Source organism: Canis aureus, chromosome 3, assembly GCF_053574225.1.
Source record: "Canis aureus isolate CA01 chromosome 3, VMU_Caureus_v.1.0, whole genome shotgun sequence".
Classification (NCBI taxonomy): domain Eukaryota; kingdom Metazoa; phylum Chordata; class Mammalia; order Carnivora; family Canidae; genus Canis; species Canis aureus.
In genome coordinates this window covers 76,715,403-76,735,793 of record NC_135613.1, presented here as the reverse complement: position 1 = coordinate 76,735,793, position 20,391 = coordinate 76,715,403, and the positions used below count along the sequence as shown (strand labels likewise).

The 20,391-nt window shown below is 48.2% G+C and overlaps 1 protein-coding gene and 1 long non-coding RNA gene across 2 annotated transcripts in view; one reads left to right on the top strand and one right to left on the bottom strand.

Moving 5' to 3' along the window:
• Positions 1 to 779: 779 nt before the first annotated feature.
• Positions 780 to 4,605, top strand: LOC144311426 (uncharacterized). Its single transcript, XR_013377010.1, has 2 exons — positions 780 to 879; positions 4,215 to 4,605. It is a non-coding gene; the product is annotated as an uncharacterized LOC144311426 (long non-coding RNA).
• The window catches only part of SORL1 (sortilin related receptor 1), a 156,606-nt gene continuing 137,849 nt past the window's right edge, over positions 1,635 to 20,391 (bottom strand). Inside the window, exons 41-48 of the mRNA XM_077893900.1 lie at positions 18,855 to 19,039; positions 15,502 to 15,621; positions 14,524 to 14,688; positions 13,060 to 13,234; positions 11,698 to 11,804; positions 9,023 to 9,215; positions 7,290 to 7,502; positions 1,635 to 5,944 (exon numbers count right to left, since the gene is read on the bottom strand). Of these exons, the coding sequence (XP_077750026.1) occupies positions 5,877 to 5,944; positions 7,290 to 7,502; positions 9,023 to 9,215; positions 11,698 to 11,804; positions 13,060 to 13,234; positions 14,524 to 14,688; positions 15,502 to 15,621; positions 18,855 to 19,039 (1,226 nt within the window). The 3' untranslated portion in view covers positions 1,635 to 5,876. The remainder of the gene's footprint in view (positions 5,945 to 7,289; positions 7,503 to 9,022; positions 9,216 to 11,697; positions 11,805 to 13,059; positions 13,235 to 14,523; positions 14,689 to 15,501; positions 15,622 to 18,854; positions 19,040 to 20,391) is intronic.

Below are 20,391 nucleotides of genomic sequence, written 5' to 3'. Positions count from 1 at the left end.
TCATATAAGATCATATATATCTCGTATCATATATATAGATAGTCCTATTTATGACAGCTTAATTATTCTTAGTTTTTCTTTTAACATCAGGCGATCTGCTTTTAACAATCTTTCCATTTTTAATATGCTGTGAACTGGGGAATGGAAGTCAGAATTGGGGGGGACACTGTGTCCCCCTAGGACTCGGAAACCATGTCCTCCCAGAGTTGAACTTTGAACCCAACACATAATAGGTAATCTTAGATACAGTGGTTCTCAAGCCAGATTTTATGGTAACCCAGTCTGACTTGATTCACATTAGCTATATATTTTAGTGGAAGGGGAGGAGTGTGCTCAACCACAACCTCCTCACCCCACCCCCTGAAAAAAAAGAGTGGCAGATACGGGCAGTGCCCAGGCCCTGTCAAGGGGAACCTTTACTGAAGGGACTTCAAGGATCAAGTCCCCACTGGCAAGACTTTCTTAAATAGAAACGGATACAGAGAGTCACAACCGGAAGGTTTCCAATACTAACTTCATATGGAGTAGATTATTCTCATAGTGGAGTGTCATTTGTTCGTTCATTCAATATTCATTGGGCAACCACTATTCTCGCCTGGATCCCTCCCATTTCCTTTCTTCTGAGTCTATGTCACTAAGCAACCTTCTAGTTGTGTGTGGCTTCCTGGGTAGATGGCCCTATAGGGGGAGAATGCATTGGCCGTGCTAACATCCTATGTGACAGGACTGTTGGCCGTGATGAGCTAATAGATGGGCATTATTTCATTGCTGATCAGTCTCATGAGCTTGGTTAAACTGCATTTGCCCACAAGAGATGAACTCACTAACGTGTCGACAAATTATCCAAGCCCAGAAACCTACAGGCAAGGCCATGACCAGGTAAACTCATGCTTGGGATTCCTCAGGGTGTGAGGTGCTGGACCGTGTTCTGACTGAACCGTGGCAGGGGGGCAGCATCTGGGGTTACGAGTCCCTAGCTCTGGGAGCTGGTTTTGCCCTCACACTCTGGTTTCCCCTACGCCAGTTACTTAACCTCTCTGAGCCTCTTTTTCATCTCCTACAAAAAGTTCTTCAGTTCTATTTTGGCTCAGTGTTTAAACAAAAGCAGCAAACTAGCAGATGTGTTGAATTAAAAACACCTGTGCCCCTCCTTCCATATTCTCCAGTCCTGACTGATGGGTCCACCTGCCATTCATCTACCCATCAGAGGAGCACGCAGCATTCTTCTGACTCCACCTCCCAGGGAAACCTCCTCGGAGTGCTCTTTGGCACACAGCGCATCACACTGCTGTGCTTTCTTCTCTTAGGCTTGAAAATTGCCTTCTTAGCAAATGGTGTCTTAGCAAATGTAGTGACAGCTTTAAGGGAGCCGCTGCTCCCGTGGAATAATTCTATTTACTTCAAAACAGCCGCCTTGACATCTCCCCACTCCTCAGCCAACACAAAGGCATCGTGTTCTTCAAGGAGCCACCACCTGAGACCACCTTGTTAATAACAAAAATGTTCCAGGTCTCTGTGTTCTCTCGTCTATGAAATAAACATCCTTCTAAAACAGGCAAATCGAATGGCGTTCGGAGACTGTATAAACCATCTTTATTGCACTCAAAAGAGTAACTCGAGACACACGCAGAGAGTAGATTTTCGTAGAGGTGTTTCCTTGACCCAGTTAAATTTTTATTCAGTGAAAAAAGTTGACATTGAGACAAAAATTATCGTAAAATTGTGCAACAATATAGTAAAATCTTCAGCATAAATCGGTGATTTGGAAACGTATCAAGGCGATTGAAATCATAAATGCCTAATTTCACTTTGGAGGGAAACAAGAATACAGTGTTTCACTTTAAATAAGAACAGAGTAGGCCTTTATTTTGCTGCCAATACTTCAATTTTGCCTAAAGTTTCTAATAATTCATAACAAGAGTCTTTAAATGAGAAATGACATGGAATATCTGAGAATGATGTTCCACTTCAGCACTCACACTTATCCCATTTGCGTCATTATAACATGAAACGAATACCATTCTTAGGTTACTTGGCTCTGAGGATTTACTTCATAATATGGCTGCTCGAAATTAGTGGGCGGAAACATATACACAACCTATCCTCCCTCAACCCACATCCGATGGTGGCTTCCATTCTGAGAACATGCTCATTGTCTACGTACCCAACTATCCGTACCTCTTGCTATCTATTCCATATCTCAGTCTTGCATAGAAAGTAGTCTATATAAACTTAATGCACTGGCTCTTATTACACAAAAGTTGTACCTGAAAGGCAGCACACACTCCAGTTTAATAAAAATAACATACTAGGAATGTCAAGATACAATCCCAACAAAGTGAAGATTCTGCACAGAGTTTTAGAGTCAATTCTGAAAATCAATATGAAGATGGTATTCAGTTGACTTCTCTTCCAGACCCCTTCTCTGAGGGGTTTCCCAGGTCTGCCGGAGGAAGAGAAAAATCTTCTTGGGGATTCACCATCACCCCATGAGTAGGAGAGTGACCAACCAAAGCTAACAAGATGAGGTATCTGCCCTTAAGGATGTACTGGGACTGTAATCTTACAGGATGGAGTGACCGCTGGGTGAATATCTGACGGCACGATTCTCCAAGGGGGAGTGGGTGATTATCTGTAAGAGCCTAACCACACCATCACTCTCCCCAGGTCTCCCCCAAATGGCCACTGTTTGAGACAGGTTACATTCCTTAGATGGCTGAAGCACAGCCTAAATCTAGTAGGCCAGGATGATGGGCAGGAGAGAACACAGAGCTGTGTCCCACACCTCTCCCACCTAAATGTCCCTAGTGGTATGGGCAGAGATGGAATCCCAGCCACCTCTCTTCCCAAAGTCCAAAGTTTCATCCAGTTACCCAGCATCATATAACCTTGTACCCAGTATGTCAGGGCAGCCAGTACTTAGTGGAGCTTCTCACCTGTCTGGAAACATCTGCAGAGACAGGTCTCCTCCCCGGACTCTTCTGCAGAATTCTACTCTCTGTCATTTCATCTGCCTGGACCCGTATCTCATAAGGCTCAAGGGGCATTCAAGATATAAAGGGGCAAAACTCAGCTTCCAGAGAAAATCTGTACACAATCCCCCTGCCTGCCAAACTGGAGTGGTCCGTTGGTGGCCCATGTAGTCCACGTGGATGTGGGCTTCGGACACTCTAACGTGGGCCGGGAGAGAACGAAATCTTTTCCTGGTACAGTGTGAACTTCTGAGGTGGCATCTCCAACAAAGATACAAAAAAAATAAAAATAAAAATAAAAATAAAAATAAAAAGCCCCTTCTTCACAAACCACCAGGGGCTCCAATCAGTCACAGTGAAGACAATTATCGGGTCCCTTCAAAGGCTGCACATACTCTGTGTTCTCATTTCCTACGGCCACTCCAACCTCTGGACTCTTGCAGATGGCAGGTGTACACCCAAAGCCCACCAAACTATGCAGAAGGAAGAGTGCGTGCGTGAAAAGTTCATAAAAATATACAATTTACACATAGCTGCATCTACCTAGCTTAGTCTTCAGAAACGTAGCTCTTCTGTTTATAGAAAATACTCTAGCCCTAAAAGGCTGCTTTTTCTCAAACAGCACAGTGGCATATTCTGGGGGGAGCGTGGGGGGGAGAGGAATGGCCGGTCTATACAGTACTATGGGCTGGCCCTGGGAGGCACTGCTAACAACGACCGGATGCTCAGAAATATCTCACGTTGTCCACCGGAGTCACAGGCTCTGGAAAAAGGCTTGCCTACAGAATAATGGAAAATGAAGTCTCAGAGCCTTTTATATCAGCTTTTACGAATGCCAACAAAAAGTCGGCAGAAAAAGAAAAGAAGAAAATATACTTTCTAGTGCTTCAATTAAATGACTTTGCCTCCCACCTGACTATTCATCTTTCAGCTACTTAAAGAGCTTCACTAAAGGGGGGGGGGGGGCAGCGCTTAGGAGTTTTGAACAAAACTCCAAGATAAGACGGGATAAAGTCAAAGAAATGCCATTCTTTAAAAAAGTCATAGAGGAAGGGGAAAAAAAAAAAAACTGAGGAGGCTCATCGTGATCACCACTTGTTAAAATAACATGGGGCCTTAGCACGTGACATACTACGTGTCTACAGTTTAAAATACTCTTTGTTCTATATATATATATATATATATATATATAAATTAAAATTTTTTAAACTAAAAGAATTTAATTGGCTCTTTGTTTTCCAGGCAATCACTAGATAGAACAAAACTATATTCTCACACAAGAATGATACTTTTGGTTTAAAGAAAGCAAATACTTGTGAGAAGATGATACAGTGCACCTCAGAGGAGATGGGGCCTTTACAAAGCTTGCATATAAAGGATGCATATTCAGAAATATGACTTTGGAATATCCCCAGAGCTCAAGGCTTCTCCGCTGAGAAGTTCTGCAGTGAGGCTCATACAGTAGGAGTCACGGCAGCACTGGACATTGGTGCCTACGAGCATCAATCCATGGTGGATTCCACAAACCTATCAAGTGGCCATGATCTGAATACCGGGGTGGCACTGAAAGGCAGAAGGAAAAATTTTTAAAAAGCTCAGTTTGAAAAAAATAAAAATAAAAAAAAAATAAAAAGCTCAGTTTGTTCTACAGACAGAATAAACTGTAGTGTTGCTGCGACTGTCAATTGGACAGAATGGTCTCAAATCCATCCATCTCCTGTATCCATGTGTGAATGGCACTCTTTGCACTGGGTGGGGGTACAGGGGAGGGGAAGGAAAGAGAGAGAGAGAGAGAGAGAGTGAGAATGAGAGAGAGAAGGCACTGACCCAATTCAAAATGACTGCATATATCAGGTATAGAGCTTTCAAGACAGTAAGTGGCCACCCTCAACATAAATATAAAACTTTACATTCGAGGTTTCGAGATTCTTCGGTGGTTAAGTAAAAACCACATATCCGCAAAGGACAAAGTAGGTACTCGATCTGCCAGTGTATCTATCATGGCACAGATCTGGAACTCTCCCACGAGCAGAGTCGTTCGTGGCAATGACCATGACACCAGTGTATAACGAAGCAGTGCTGTCATCGTGTAGCGCCGAAGGCTACATCTTGTGCAGAGGCGTATACAGTGAGATTCTGTCCAGTAACGTAAGAGAAGATGCTGTGGCTTGCAGGGCCTCCCGAGCTGCAGCTCTGTTTAACTGAAACTGAGCAATGAGTCAATGTGCTCTCCTGCCAAACACCATTAAGTGACACACAAGCGAACAAAAACGGCCTGTTCCGCGAACGGCAACGAAACTGCTTCTGGTCCCCACCTCTCAGCCCTGCGACCCCTCGTGACGTGCAGAGTCAGATGACCACTAAAGCCTTGCCTCTTACGGAGTCCCAATAAATTAACAAAATTACAGAAAAGAACCTTCCCTTCCCCACCCCCCCTCCCCGAATACACGCAAACACTTTCATAGAAACTAAATCCGAACAAAATTTAAAATTTGAGCACACTTTCAATGAGCGGGGGTGGGAGGGATTTCACCCATCACCCTCTCTTGAAGTTTTTTATTTAAATACATTTCTGTGTCTTAGAAAAATAAAAAGAACGGCCAATTTACTGAACCAAAATTATCTCACAGACTTAAAAGCATGCCCAGCAAGCACAGCCCTGTAAGACTACATTAATACGAAATCAAAGCAATTTGGTTACTAAAATCAACCTGGTTTGAAGTTCACAGTTGATTACTACAAAGTGTATTCATTCCTTTCTTTCCTTTTTTTTTTGTTTTGTTTTGTTTTTGGCCCATATAAAAATAACATATTGCAACTCAAAGTGCATCTTTTAAAATAAACCATCAACTATCTTTATCAAATAAAATATTTACACCATTTGGTTTCTAGTGAGGAAAGCTTTCAGGCTATCACCATGGGGACGTCGTCTGAAAATCCAGTTATCATAGGAGCATCTTCATCATCCTCTCCTAAAGGCAAAAGAGTAGGTCTTTGGTGAGTTCCAGTGGACTGGCACCCAAGCCCAGCTCCCACTGCTCCCCTGCCACCCCCCAACACCATCAAGAGCCCCAGCCCGGAAAATCCGTACACAGCACGCCAGGCACGGTAGCCAAAGCTAAAACCCAGCTCAGCTCCCCACTGACACTCTTGGGTCATCTTTTCCCCCCATCAGCGGGTGGCCGGGCTTATTTTGATGGTAGCTTGAACTTAGCCAGATAAAGAAAGCAAATCCCTTAGGAAGGAGAATCTTATTACCTACCCAAAAGCCCAATGGATGATCTGGCTCCCCTAATTTGAATGATCCACACCTTATGTTCACACAGTGAAATTTCATAATCTGTTTTTCTCCTCCTGAACCCACACCGCTCTAAGGGAAGAGATCTTAGAGGGGTTTAAACTCTTTAAGGACAGCTTCCCAGACTAACGGATGTCTCCTTGCAGCCCCCGGTACCATCCTGTGATCCACATTCAGTGATCATTGTGTGGTATCCCAATGGGTCCAACTCCTTTTGTCCCCACTAACAGATGCAAAGAACCCACCCCATTCATTCATTTTGGCAGACCAAATACTTGTACGAAGCGAGACAGGAAACTGAGAAGAGGAGGGTGCAGAGCTGATACAAATGATCAATGAACGGGGAATACACAAGTATTTCACAAACAAACAAACAAAAAAATGGCTATGTAAAAATCATGAGTTTGGGGAAGATCCCCAAACACACCTGATTTATTAGATCAAGTGGTCTATTGGCTCTATTGGCATTTAGTAATTGGAGCACGTAGACACTTTAAATGGGATATTTCTTTTTTCCATACCACGTTATGGGTAAAAAAAAGAATGGCCGAGAGGGTTTCACTAGCTATCCGAAAGACAGCCCGACGGAAAGGCTTTCTTCGGACAGAAGTCATCTGGGAAAGCGTGACTTCCTCTCCTGACAAGGCTCTTCAAAGATATCAAGACCTCCAGATCCATGAAGGGTGAGAGGGCTCAGAAATTCTTGACGATCTGCTGATACTCCGGGAGCGCCCACAGCCCAGGGCCTATCTCTCCTTCCTGTACCAGTTCTTCCACAAAACCTGCTCCCGATCTCGGGCCAGGACCACACCACGGAAGGCACTACAGGTATTTTAATTTAGAAGCAAGTGCGAAGCAAAGGGCTCCACCTGACTTGACCTAAAGCAGTGAGATCCCTGGCTCACGAGTCACCCCTCTAGCGTCAGAAGAGGTATTTCCTACCCAAGGAGCTGGCTTTGCGGGGTCTGAGCTGGGGGGATGCCCCACGCGCCCTGCCCCACGCGCCCTGCCCCACTCACCCAGGTCATCCCCCGAGGAGAAGATAGCCGAGCCCAGCCGGGAGCTGTAGTGGCTGTTGGCGAAGGCGGTGAAGCTGCTCTGCAGCCTCCGATGCTTTGTGTACAGGATGGCGAACCCGACCCCCAGGCTCAGCAGAATCAGGAACAGGATGGGTACCACCACGGCAGCGACGTCAGTAGACCTGGCGGCCTGAAACGCCGAGGCGCCCCCACCTGCCAAGGCCAGAGGCCAACACGTAAGCCTCCAACGTGAGGGCGGAAGGACCCACCGGGCCGCTCGACACCCGCCACCAAAAACAGCTACGGGTTTGCCAACAGTTACCCGAGCCGCCTGCCTGGCGTGACATGTGCCTGCCTGCGATGCCTGCCTGTTTTCCCGACGCCGTGCCACGAGCTGCGAGACCACGGGCCTTGTGCATGCAAATACGGTAATTACATTAGCCTCCTAATCACGGCCTTGTTGTTTATTTAGATAATCTCTTGGAAGGGAGACCTTTGTTGGGGTATCAACATTGATTTCATTAGCATTATTACTTAAGACCACTTGCTTGCCTTACATAAGAGGATGTGAAATCAGACCACTAATTAACGAGATTGCAATTACTTCCCCCTACTTGGCACCAAAGTCACTCTGAACTGCAATTACCTGAAGCTCCATTAAGTGATACAAACGAGATTCCTTTACTGCAACACTGACTTAACAGCTCATGAAGTTTTATGAGGGTTTTTTTTTTGTTTTGCTTTTTTACTTAGATGAAAGAGAGAACCTTTCGGTACACGTTTCACATTTCTAACGTGCTCTTTGTAGAGCCAGTGAGGTGCCTGTGACCTAACGATGATGATGCTCACTTCCTCGTATCTTAAACAAATGCCGGCTCGATGCTGATGTACTGGTAGATCCGCCCCAAGAGGGCTCTAGGGCAAAGCCATCCATCCCCCTGTTGGGTTTGGGCCAGTCTTAGAACATCCTGGGGAAGGTCTGAGGCAGAGGGCAGGAAACGGAACTTGGGAGTCAGTTGTAGCCAAGGAAGCACAGTGGACTTTTCAGGTCCCATAAGGAGTCTCGTCAGGCTTGAGGTTATTGGTATCGGGCAAAGGGGTACAGGCGAGGCCTGTGCCTCACAGGGAAGGCTCGGTGGCTACCCAGGGACTCATCCCAACCAGATGTTCATCAACAGGGGCCAGAGAGCAGCCATTTCTTGCAAGTCCAGTCTAACATCTCAATATGCATGCCTTTAATTTCTCTTACTATTTTTTTTAAAGATTTTATTTCTTCATTCACGAGAGACACACAGAGGCAGAGACACAGGCAGAGGGAGAAGCAAGGCTCCCGATGTGGGACTCGATCCCAGGACCCCAGGACCATGACCTGAGCTGAAGGCACAGAAAGCATGACCTGAGCTGAGGCACCCAACTGCCCCAAAAAGAATATTTTAAATGCACTTTAGAAAGACACATATTGGGGTGCCTGGGTGGCATCCGATTCTTCATTTCAGCCCAGGTCATGATCGAGTCCTGTGTCGGGCTCTGTGCTGAGCACAGAGTCTGCTTGGGATTTTCTGCCTCTCCCTCTGCCCCTCCCCCTGCTCTTGTGCACATACAAGTATGTACGTGCTCTCTCTCTCTCTCAAACAAATAAAAGCTTAAGAAGATACATATTCACCAAACCCTGCTACATCCTTCGTCTAGTTCCCCAGAACTGAAGACGGAAAGTGACCACATGAGTGACTTACCAGACCCCAGCTCATCATACAGCAGGACAGCAGGCTCCCCACAAATCTGGCTGCCAAAAAGGCATCTTGCTTGCACAGTGAAAGTGTAATTATGACCCAATTTCAGGTTGGAAATTTTAAAGAAGTTGTCAGTAGTATTCCCAAGGTATGCTGAGATATTCATGGCACTATCAAACATGTGTATCTCGTAGCCCTGAAAACAAAGACACGAAAGATTGTTCAAGAAGTTAAATAAGGAATCTGACAGCTTCTATTACTAGTTCCAACTTTATGTGAGCTCCTTATTGCAGGCTTTTCTAGATGCTAAAGCACTCCGGGTTTCTTACTAGATCTTTTCACATTACCGCTGAGATAGTGGATTCAGAAAATGGCAATTTTCCCATCGCAAACGTCTTAAATAACTACCACGCCCACTTACGAGCTGCAAAGTGGAAGTGAAAAGTGTAGCCTTCATAAAAGCCATTTTAACAAATATTCCAGCACACATTCAAAGTGCTGGTCAACAGTCCACTCATCTCACACAATATCAAATGCCACAAAGAATCCGGACAATTCAGCAATAGCTCGCTGTAATGGGATTGGACTCATAATAAATCCAGGTGGCAGGGGATGCCAGCAGTGGGGGAAGAAGAGTCAGGACATTTCTCGGTAGAACAGCGCGTGGGAACTCCACTGGCAGCCCAGGCTCGTTCCCCAGCTCCTTGAGGCTGATAGTGGCACTGGACCAACCTGGCCTTGAATAGAAGGTGCTTCGAGATCAGGCTGGGATCAGAACGGACTACTGGGCTGCCCTGCTAATCTCCGAGCATTCTGGTGTCAAAGCTACCAACTCCCACCCCGCCAGCCCCCCTCCCAAAGACCTCTTCTCTGATCTCTGCTCCCATGTTAGGCCCCACTGCGCATTCACGGTCTCTTGGTCCCCATTCCATTGGCCTGTCTATTCCCTGAACTGTAAGCCTGGGGGAAAGGAGGCCGTGCTACATGCTCATGCCAGAATCCTCCCTCCATTAGGACTGAAGTACTGACCCGTCACCTCAACCTGAAAGCCGGGCTGCTGCCACCCAGGAGGGATCCCCTGATGACCACCAGCTTCCAAACCGGGCCTCCCAACCCCATCCACCTGGAACCCCACTCCTGTAATCTCCTTTATAAGCCAGCATGAATTATTTTCTATCTAATGTATATTTGCTGTAGAATTCTTGCAAAATACATAAAGGTATAAGGAAAAACATTTAAATGACACAAACATCCACTGACATTTATTTAACTAGTCCTCTTCTGTTGGACATTAAGGTCATTCCCTTTTTCTTGCTATCAGAAATAGAACTGCCCTGAACAGCCTCGTACACAAATTCTCGATGTACGTTGTTTCTTTAGAATAAGATCCTGAGGGATGTCTGGGTGGCTCAGCGGTTAAGCATCTGCCTTCGGCCCAGGACGTGTTCCCGGGGTCCTGGATCGAGTTCCACATCAGGCTCCCTGCATGGAGCCTGCTTCTCCCTCTGCCTCTTTCTGTGTGTCTCTCATGAATAAATAAGTAAAATCTTAAAAAAAAAAAAAAAAATATCCTGAAAGAATTGCTGGGTCACAGGGTGTGAACGCTTTTTATGTTCCTAATACGTTATATGAAAGTGCCTTACAGAAGGCGGAACCACTTCATTTTTCCAAGGGTGCTAACCTCCCCGACCACGACTCATGCTGGTGATACTTTGTCCCCCAAAATGTAGCCTGTTTAATGGGACGGCGTCCTATCCTTGTTGTTCACATTATCGGTGAGGTTGGGTCCTTTCTTTCTTTTGCTCACTGCTACTGGGGTTCTTGTTACCTATACTTTTTTCTAAATCAGAGTATTTCTGATTTGAACTGCTTCAAACGCTTGCTTTAAATTTGAGTAGATTACTTAGATGTCTCAGTTGGAAGAGTTGTGAGAATCTTCAAAGTTTAAACTAGTTGTGCTTCTGGCTTTATGCACAGTGACTGTTTATAACCCCCGCGCGCTCTGTGCCCTCACCGTTCCCCCGGAAAGAGCCACAGCTCTTTATTTATCTCATGCTTTGCCCACCATGGGGATGAGCCAGGCCCACTCAAGAACCTGTCCACCTCTGGGTGGCAGATCTATTCCCCGTGTCGCTCTCTTCCTCCCGCTTCCTACTGTGAATCCAGTAATGGGTCTGCCCATGACAAGACAAAACAGAGTGGGGAACTCCATATGTCAACAGACTCTCTACAAGCACATCCCACTCCCTCGAACATCACCGGAAAGAAATGGCGAGGCCAGGTTGAGGCTGTAGGTCATTCCTAGCACTGAAGGCACAGCCCAGCTCTTAGACTGGCTGCGAAGGATGGGGCCCTGGTTCCGACGTTGAGCTGCACCCAGCATGCACCCAGCATCGTAAGGCCCGGGGGAAGGGGGGGTTCCAGCCCGTTTCCCGGTCTTTAAGGGAAGACAAGTTCAGGAATGCAAAGTGCTTAGTGCAGAGATTCTCGTCTTTAATGGGCAGTATAAACATTTTGCTAATGAGCAAGCCCACAGAAAATGGTCCTTTAATCCTCAAGTTTACTCCCTTGCCCTGTTCTTTTTCCCCATCTCTGCCAGCGTGCTGTTAACGAGCTCATCTCTAAAACTGCATTTCAATTAGATTCCCAAAGTCATTGAGAAGGAGGGAGGAACTCACCCTGCTTTCATTAAAATGCTTCTCCTTCAGAGCCAGACTTTTCCAAAACAAAAGAACGTGGTCATTTTCTGTGATGATTTTTAAGGCATCAGGTGCGGATAACGAAACTGAAAATTAAAGATAAACAGCATGCAGTCGGTGGCTGTATACTGGAATCGCCGTTTTCCTGTCTGGCCGAGAGAAGTTAAATAATGCTAACTTGAGGGGCACCTGGGGGGCTCAGTCGGTTATGCGTCCGACTCTTGGTTTCGGCTCAGGTCGGTATCCTGTGGGTCGTGAGATCGAGCCCCACGTCGAGCTCTGTGCTGAGCGTGGACCCTGCTCAGGATTCTCTCTCCCTCTCCATCTCCCTCTGCTCTTCCCCCTCCCCAGCCTGCTCATGCTCGCTCTCCCTAAAATAATAAAACATTTAAAAAAGAAAAAAACTAATACTAACTTGGAAGGCTAGACTAAGGAAGAAATAAAACACACGTGTTGCTTAGCAGAGAGCCTAGCACCTGGTAGACACATCCCAACCGGTATCTCATTTGTTGTTGATTTATTAATACCTTTATTCAAAGATTTGGACAGTTCCTAATTTCATGGCCCTCGGAAGCACAGATGGCCAAAACCAAACTGGGTGGGCAAGAAAGGGAAGGGACGGGATGGGATGGGCCATGGTTTCAAACCCCTGCTGGAGCGCTGCTCTGGTTCCAGCCTGTGTTCCTGCTCTCCCGAGTCCCGTCCCAGGGCCTGAGGAGCCTCAGAGCTCAGCTCGGTGAGGGGCGGGGGCTGTGCATGAACACGGAGCCCTGGGGTGACGCACTGAGTCCCACCCAGGTCCGCTGCTCACCCCACCGGCCCGGTGGGGCTAAGCCTCCATCCCGGACACTCCGCTGCGGTCTCTGCTGCAGCCCCAGGACCTGAGCTTATTACCTTCCTCCGGAACCAGAGCCTGACTGCCGAGCCCCTGGGGGGCCAGCAAGTCCCCTTCAAGCTACTGCACAGGTACTGGTCTCCCTCCTCGGCCACACATCATTGCCATGAGGAACCATGTGACTTCGACCCCAGGTTCCCATTTGTGGCTTTTGCGGCGAATACCCAGTTTTCATTCCTAACCCTTTTTGGGCCTCCTGCTCTTCTCCCCTAGAAGGGTCCAAACCAGCTGGGCAAAGGAGAGGGCAAAGAGACACAGTGGATGGAGAACAGTCACCCCCGTCCACCACCCTGCAGCGCAGGCACTGGGCCCCCCACCCTGCTGCCCACTGTGGGGGAGTCTGCACCTCCCAAGCTGTCCTGGACAGAGGTTCTGTGTCGGCGGGTGTCCTAGCAGCCCTGCAGGTCCCTTGCCATGTGGAGGGACCCTACTGCTCTCCCGTTTACCTGTGGTGATTTTTATGCTGGAATCTTTGCTCATGTTCCCCAGCTGGACGATGATGTGGTATTTCCCTCCGGGCTCCAACTTGTTCAGGGTGTACTCCACGGTGCTGTTGCGGGATTTTATTTTGTAGCTCCTATCGCTCTTTCTTATTAGATCTTTAACAGCAATTGCATATAACTGGGACAAGAAAAAAAGAGACCTTCATGGTAACCAGAAACTTGGATTTTCTTTTTATTTTTTATTATTATTATTATTATTATTATTATTATTATTATTATTTTTTACTCTTTGCCATTCAGGGGTGGACGATGTAACCAAAGCATGTCAGGGGCTGTGACCCACAGCAACAACCTTCTGAGGCCCGCAGCCTGGCTTTGTTCTCTGGAAAGCCTTTGGGGAAGCCGGGTCCGCACCTGGAACAAGCACTCGCTCCCAGAAACGTGCGCAGAATTGTTAATTCGACCCCAAAAAATGACCTTGGGAAGTCACTTTTCTCGTGGCGTCTGCACATAGGTGAGAACAGGCACAAGAAGAGTTCTCATTCAGTGTTTAGGGTGACTCCCCAGCAGTCATCGTTCCAAGTGTGGTCAGAAGACACACAAGAGGACAAATTCTACGTACTGTCTCCCTGGTTGCCGTTTACCTACACAGAGGCAAGGGCAAGTGCAAGGCCATGGGGCAGCTACCAGAAGCCCAACTGCCAGCAACCGAGCACAGAAAACCACCCACCCCCAGGACAAGGGAGAGGCAGGGAAAAGCAGCCTGGGCCAAAGGAAGATGGGAGCTGTTTTCCAGAATTAGTGCCTCTTCTTTTATTTATTTTTTAACTTTAGTTTTTCTGGAGGGGGAGAGGGGCAGAGGGAGACTCTCAAAGCAGGCTCCACGCCCAGCCCAGGGCTCGATCTCACGACCCTGAGCCGAAATCAAGACTCGGGACGCTTTACCAACTGAGCCACCCAGGCGCCCTTTGCCTCTTCTTTCAGAGCAGGGACCAGCCAGTAAACTTTTTTGTAAAGGTTCAGGTAGAAAACACCTTTAGGCTGTGAAGGCCAAATGGTCTGTTCCACAACTATCCAATTCTGTCGTTTGTGGCGTGAAAGCAGTCACGTGACTTGACTGCTCATAGCTTGGTTCTCATAAACTGTACTGACAAAAACAGGCAATGAGCTGCGCTTGGCTGCCAGGCCTCTGTGTGCCAACCCGCTTTAGAGGGTCAGGGAAGGGCAGGTGAGACGGCGGACGAGACCCAAGGGACAAACAAATGTAACGGCTCGAAATTACGGAGCCGGGACAACTCAGAAGAGGCGCTTGTAAGGGCCCCATCTTTGGGCACACAGATACGGGGAAGCGACATCGTCCTGCTGAGCTCCTACCGCCCAGCTTTCCTGCCCCATGACTATCCCCTTCCCCCGCCAACCACGCCAAGAACAGGAAGGGCTGGCCGGATGCCTGGCCCGCTCGCTCACCAGGTCCTGGTCAGGAGCATCATACGGGGACTCCCACTTGATGACAGCAGAGGTTTTGCCGGTACGAACCACATGGAGGTGCCGAGGTGGGAGCCTGCTGTCTGGGATCATCCTCACCACAACGTAGTCAGAGGACGGGCCCTGGTAGGGCACCACCACCCGGACCTGAAACCAATACCATGGGGACGCATGTAGTCGGCACTAAGCCTTTTTTTCCCCCAGCGAAACAAGGACACACGTACATGATTAAAATTCAATCAATATATAACTAGATAGAAAATAGAATTCTCTACCTACCCCAGATGTCTAATCCATTTTCCCAGATATGGCAAGTTTTATGTGCTTCTTTCCAGAAATGCCCTACACTTAGGTAAACACGGATACATGTGTGTGCATATAGATGTGCATATGCGTGTATATATGGCCTGTTTTTCTTAATTTTTTTACACAAATATGAAAATATCACACATATCTTTAGGCTCTTCACTTGTTTTACTTCAAAAAAAGCAGAGATTCCTTTTCCACCTCGGTTCTATTTCTTTTGAAGGGTTGCCCTGTATTCTTAACCGGGCTTCTCTTGAGACTCACTGGTTTCAAATCCTCCGCTATCACAAGTAATAGTTTACCGAATGCCTTTTTCCATAATATATCTTGGCACACATGTAAAAGTACGTGAGCTAAATTCCTAGTCCTGGAAGTGGAATCTGATGACAGCGGTTTCTCCATTCCTGCGAATGTTTATCCACCTGCCGAGTTCTCAATCCCCCACAACGGAGCTGCAGTCGGTGACGGGGTCATTCTGTTCTTCAAGCAGGAACCTGACGCTTCTACAGGAGAGGAGCCACCCTCCTGCACACACACGGATCCTGGAGTTCTGCTTCCAGCTCCCCAGGTCCTGGGCCTGAGCTTGGAGCCCAGGATTTAAACCATCCCTAAAACACAGAAACTCCTCGGGACTCCCCGGTACGGGAAACTTACCAGAAACAAATACTGCTCATCCCTACTGACAATGACCGTTTTGTTGTGGAGGGAAGTAGTCAAGCTCTTCGGATTGCGGTACAGGTCAAGGAAGGATGTAGCATAGAAAATACCATAAACCTGGCAAACGGGATGAAAAAGGACATCAGCTCAAAGGCCATTCTCTTGACATTCCTAACTGGTGGCCCTGGGAACGGCTTCAGGAGAGCGCAAAAGAGAGAAGTCTTCCTTCTGTGTTTATTTACAGAGAAGGTGCACTGGGCAGGTGCGAATCCCGCCACCACCAAGATAAACATGGTGTGCTCTCTGTCCTCAAAGTGCTTGCTTTGTTTTTTTAATAAAGATATTATTTATTTCAGAAAGAGAGAGAGCAAGGAGAGGCAACGAGAGAGGGGGAGGCAGACTTGCAGCTGAGCAGGGAGCCTGACTCGGGGCTCCATCCCAGGACCCCAGGATCATGACCTGAGCCGAAGGCAGACGTTCAGCCGACTGAACCACCCAGGTGCCCCTCAAAATGCTCGTTTCTGGGGAATGAGGGGCAGAGAAGAAAAACGGACACAATTATAAAGGATGAGTTGTAAATACGGAACAAGACATCCTGTAGGAGAAGAGTGGGGTTCTCAGAGCAGGTGGCCTGCTACTTGCAAAGCATGGATGGAAGTGCTGATGGGGGTGGGGGAGCCAGTGTGTTCATGGAGGGAGGCTGAGGAGGGAGGGCAGCCAGGTGGATGTGGGGAGCTGCCCAGAAGACATCCACTGCTCCTCTCCTCCTTAGTAGAATCCTGGTCACTAGCGCGAATTGCCACCTGCAAGAAAATCTCCATTTCCCACCTCCCTGGAAGCCAGGAGAGGCCACGTGACACAAGCAGAGGTGTCCTGTGGGACCTCAGTGAGCTCATGGACGTGGAGCGGGGAACCCTTCCTCCCGCCCTCCTCCTGCCCGGAACACAGAGGCTGGTGTGGCTCCAGACCTCCTGGACCACAAGGTGACTTTGAGGACAGATGCCACAGGCAGCTTGGGATCATCCTCAATCAAACCTGCTGTTGTAGAAACCCAGGGATGCTGAAGGGCTCCACCTTCTGCTAAAGAGGAGTGAAATAAAGTGCTGAAGCCATTGTCACTTTCGGCCCTGTTCTATGCAGCCACTCCCAACCCCAATGGTACATGTGGGAGTTTAAAGCAGGGCCTGGGGTTTTGATGGGCTTGGAGCGCCAGGGTAAGCACTTGGTCGGGTGGCATGGAAGTGCATACAGGCAGGTAAGCTGGGGACCAGAAGAAAGCTGAGCAAGGCTGGAGAGGTCATGGGAACGGGGGCCACGGATCAGGGACAGGCACCAGGATTTCCGAGCCCCAGACAGCTGTGCATTTTCTCTCAGCTGGGGCCAGAGAGGGGAAGCATACAGGGAGGGGAAACAGAAGCCCCCGGGGGTGACTGGCGCCTGCAGGACAGGCCCCGCTGTGGGGCTGGGGTGGGCGGGCCTGGGCAGGGCCGCAAGAGGGCTCCACGCACCAAGGAGGCCAGGGGACAGGCAGGTCACCAGGGAAGGACGGGGGCAGTGGCCGTCAGGGCGGAGAGGACGACGGGGGGTGAGCAACCCCTGTCCTCAGTGGCCCGAAGTGGGCAGCAGCTGAGAGCCTCCTGCAGGGGCCTGCACGGTCACCCTGAGAGCACAACGAGTGTGTCCAGCACGGAGGACGCAGAGCAAGGCTACCTCTGCCAGTTCTCACATAACAAGAGACCCCAAGGTCAAGTAGTGTTCCAGGGTGCGACCCCAGGCACCAGCCTCCGGACGCCCTCGGCTGGGGGCACCGGCAAGAAAGGCCTCTGTGAGCAGAGTCTGCTCTGAGGGCCAGGCGAGTCCACGCAGCTGTCTCTGTCCCTGCCTCAGGGCCACACTAGCCACACCTGAGCTCACACCAGTTTGGTTTCTGGCAGCTTCACTCTGCGGAGCCAGTCTGCTGCTCCAGGCCTTCGCTCCCTCATGGTAAAGGGCAAACGTCCACCCTGCCCAGCTGGTGTGGGCTGATAGCGACAAGCATGAGGGCTCTTGCGGTGCCTCCTTCTCCATCTTTCTTCAAGGCGACCTTACCACGATGTGCAAACCTTGGTTCATTCCCCATGGCGCAGGCCCACCCCAAGGGCACGCTGGAGATGCACTCAGAAGATAAGACCAGGCCTCCTTCCTCACCCCTCACTGCCAGAACTCACTAAACCTTGCTCACCATAGATTTATTCATTTATTCACTCACTCACAAACCGTAGATTTATTCGTTCTACGGGCCCTTCTAGTTAGGAGACTCGGAAAATAACCCTTCCCCTCCAGGAGCTTGCAAAGTAGTTAGGGAGATAAACACACAGAAGATACCAAATAGATAAAGCAGTATCTAATGCAGTGTTCTGCATGGCACCAACTATAAATTAGGGGGGGGGGGGCAGAAGGACTCTAGTGGTAGAAAGAGCATAAGCCAAGGGGCAGACACAAGAGCAGGTGAAAATGTGCCAAGAAGTTTGGGAAGACCCACCTAAGAGCCAAGGAAGGTATACAGTGGGGATGTATGGGAAATAAAGACCAGACTCAGAAAAGCACACATCTGATCACAGTGCCTCAAAATGCATCCATAATGGGGCACCTGGGTAGCTGAGTGGTTGAGCATCTGCCTTCGGCTCAGGTCATGATCCTGGGGTCCTGGGATTGAGTCCCACGTCGGGCTCCCTGTTCAGCCCTCTCTTCCCTGTTCATGTTCTCTCTTACTATTTCTGTCCCTCTCAAAAAAATAAGTGGAATCTTTAAAAACAAACAAACAAACATAATGACAAAAGAAAGAGAAAGAGAAGAAAAGAAAGAAAAGAAAGAAAAAGAAAAGAAAAGAAAAGAAAAGAAAAGAAAAGAAAAGAAAAGAAAAGAAAAGAAAAGAAAAGAAAAGGACCAGTGGAGTGGGGACACTGGGAGGGAACAGGGGTGGGCAGAGCTGGAGAAGCAGCTCAAGAAGGCAACCTGGGGGTGGGGGGGATCACGTAGGTGGGGAGAGACTGGAGCAGCTGTCACTGCTGCTAATGTGTCACCACATCCACGAGCCAAGGTGAGTCCCTAGGCACAGAACACGCCCTCCCCCACCCCCCTTCACACTCACGATCTATCCAATAGCAAAGAGCTCGAGTACATTCTCTCAGATGCCAGGCCAAGGTGTGGAAAGAGGTAGCAGGTGCCTCTAGAACGTAATACAGAGCTGACGGAGAGGAGAGTTGGTGCTGGGGTGAGAAAGGAGGAAGCAGGAACAGAGAGAGAGGAGAAAGCTCTGGGGCTACCCCCTGGCCCGGCATCAGGGGTGGCGGCCATCCTGGCTGACTCACCACGTTCCTGGGGCCCGTCCAGGTGCATTCCACTGCAGTCTGATTGATGGCCTTGGCTTTGAGGCTAGGAGCGGGAGGGCGGACTCCCTTGGTCGTGACATGCTCAAATGCCAGAGGACTGTCCCCCAGATCAGTCTTGGCCCAAGCAGAAATCTCATAGGACGTATGAGCAGTCAGATTGGCAACTGTGAAAACAGGGACAAGGAGATGCCGGGAGGAGCTGGAGGCGTCAGTCAAGAGCATGTATCTTGACAAACCAAGAAACAGTCTCTTAACTACAGAGAACAAACTGACATAACCAGAGGGGAGGTGGTGGGGGGGGGGGTGATGGGTGATGGGGATTAAGAGCACGCTCATCTTGACGGGCTCTGAGTAATATAGGGAATTGCTGAATCACTATATGGCACATCTAAAACTAATATAATGCTGTATGTTAACTACACTGGAATTAAAATTAAAAATTTAGTGAAAAAAGAATTGTTTTGATATATAAAGTCCTACTTTTTAAGCCTTTTTTTTAATTAAAAAAAAAAAATCTCTGCACCCAACGTGGGGGCTTGAACTCATGACCCCTGAGACCTCAAGTTGTAGGCTCTTCTGACCGAACCAGCCAGGTGCCCTGATACCCTATTTCTTAATGTATCCTCTCAATTTAAGTGAGTCTCAAATGCTTACGTAGGAATTTTCATCATTTTACACATTCATCCCAGCATTACTTACTGACGACTACTACACATAATACACTCGCATGGGCGCTCGTAGATTTAAAGCTGACCATCTGGGGGTATAAACCGGGACAACACTCCTAGAGAGCCATTTGGCCTTGGGTAAACGTCTTAAAATTCTGCAAGGTCTTCATCCAGATTTCCCGTGGAATCAGAGCAAGCAAACATCTTTGGGACATGATGTCACACATCACGTATACACAATCCGATTGCCCAGAGACAAAGCAATGGTTAAATAGCGTGTATTCCACGAACTACTGTGCAGCCACTCAAAGTTGTCTCCAGGAATATTTAACAAGAGTAGAAAATTCTTACAACTTCACATAAAGTGAGAATGGCAAGATACAAAACTAAGTTGACTGTTGAATAACATGGGTTTGAACCTATGCGGGTTTACTCATATTCGAGGTTTTTTTGTTTGTTTTTTAATGGCCCAGTGCTGTAAATGTATTTTCTCTTCCTTATAATTTTCTTAAGAACCTATTCTTGGGGCACCTGGGTAGCTCAGTGGTTAAGTATCTGCCTTCGGCTCACGTCATGTTCCCGGGGTCCTGGGATCAAGTCCCACAACAGGCTCCCCGCAGGGAATCTGCTTCTCCCCCTGCCTGTGTCTCTGCCTCTCTCTCTCTCTCTGTCTCTGTCTCCCATGAATAAATAAATAAAATCTTTAAAACATAAAAAGAGTATTTTCTTTACAGGGTGCCTCGGTGGTGGAGTTGATTTAACCTCCAACTCTTGGGTTTTGGCTCTGAGCATGATCTCAGGGTCGTGGGATCAAACCCCACGTCAGGCACAGAGTTTGCTTAAGACTA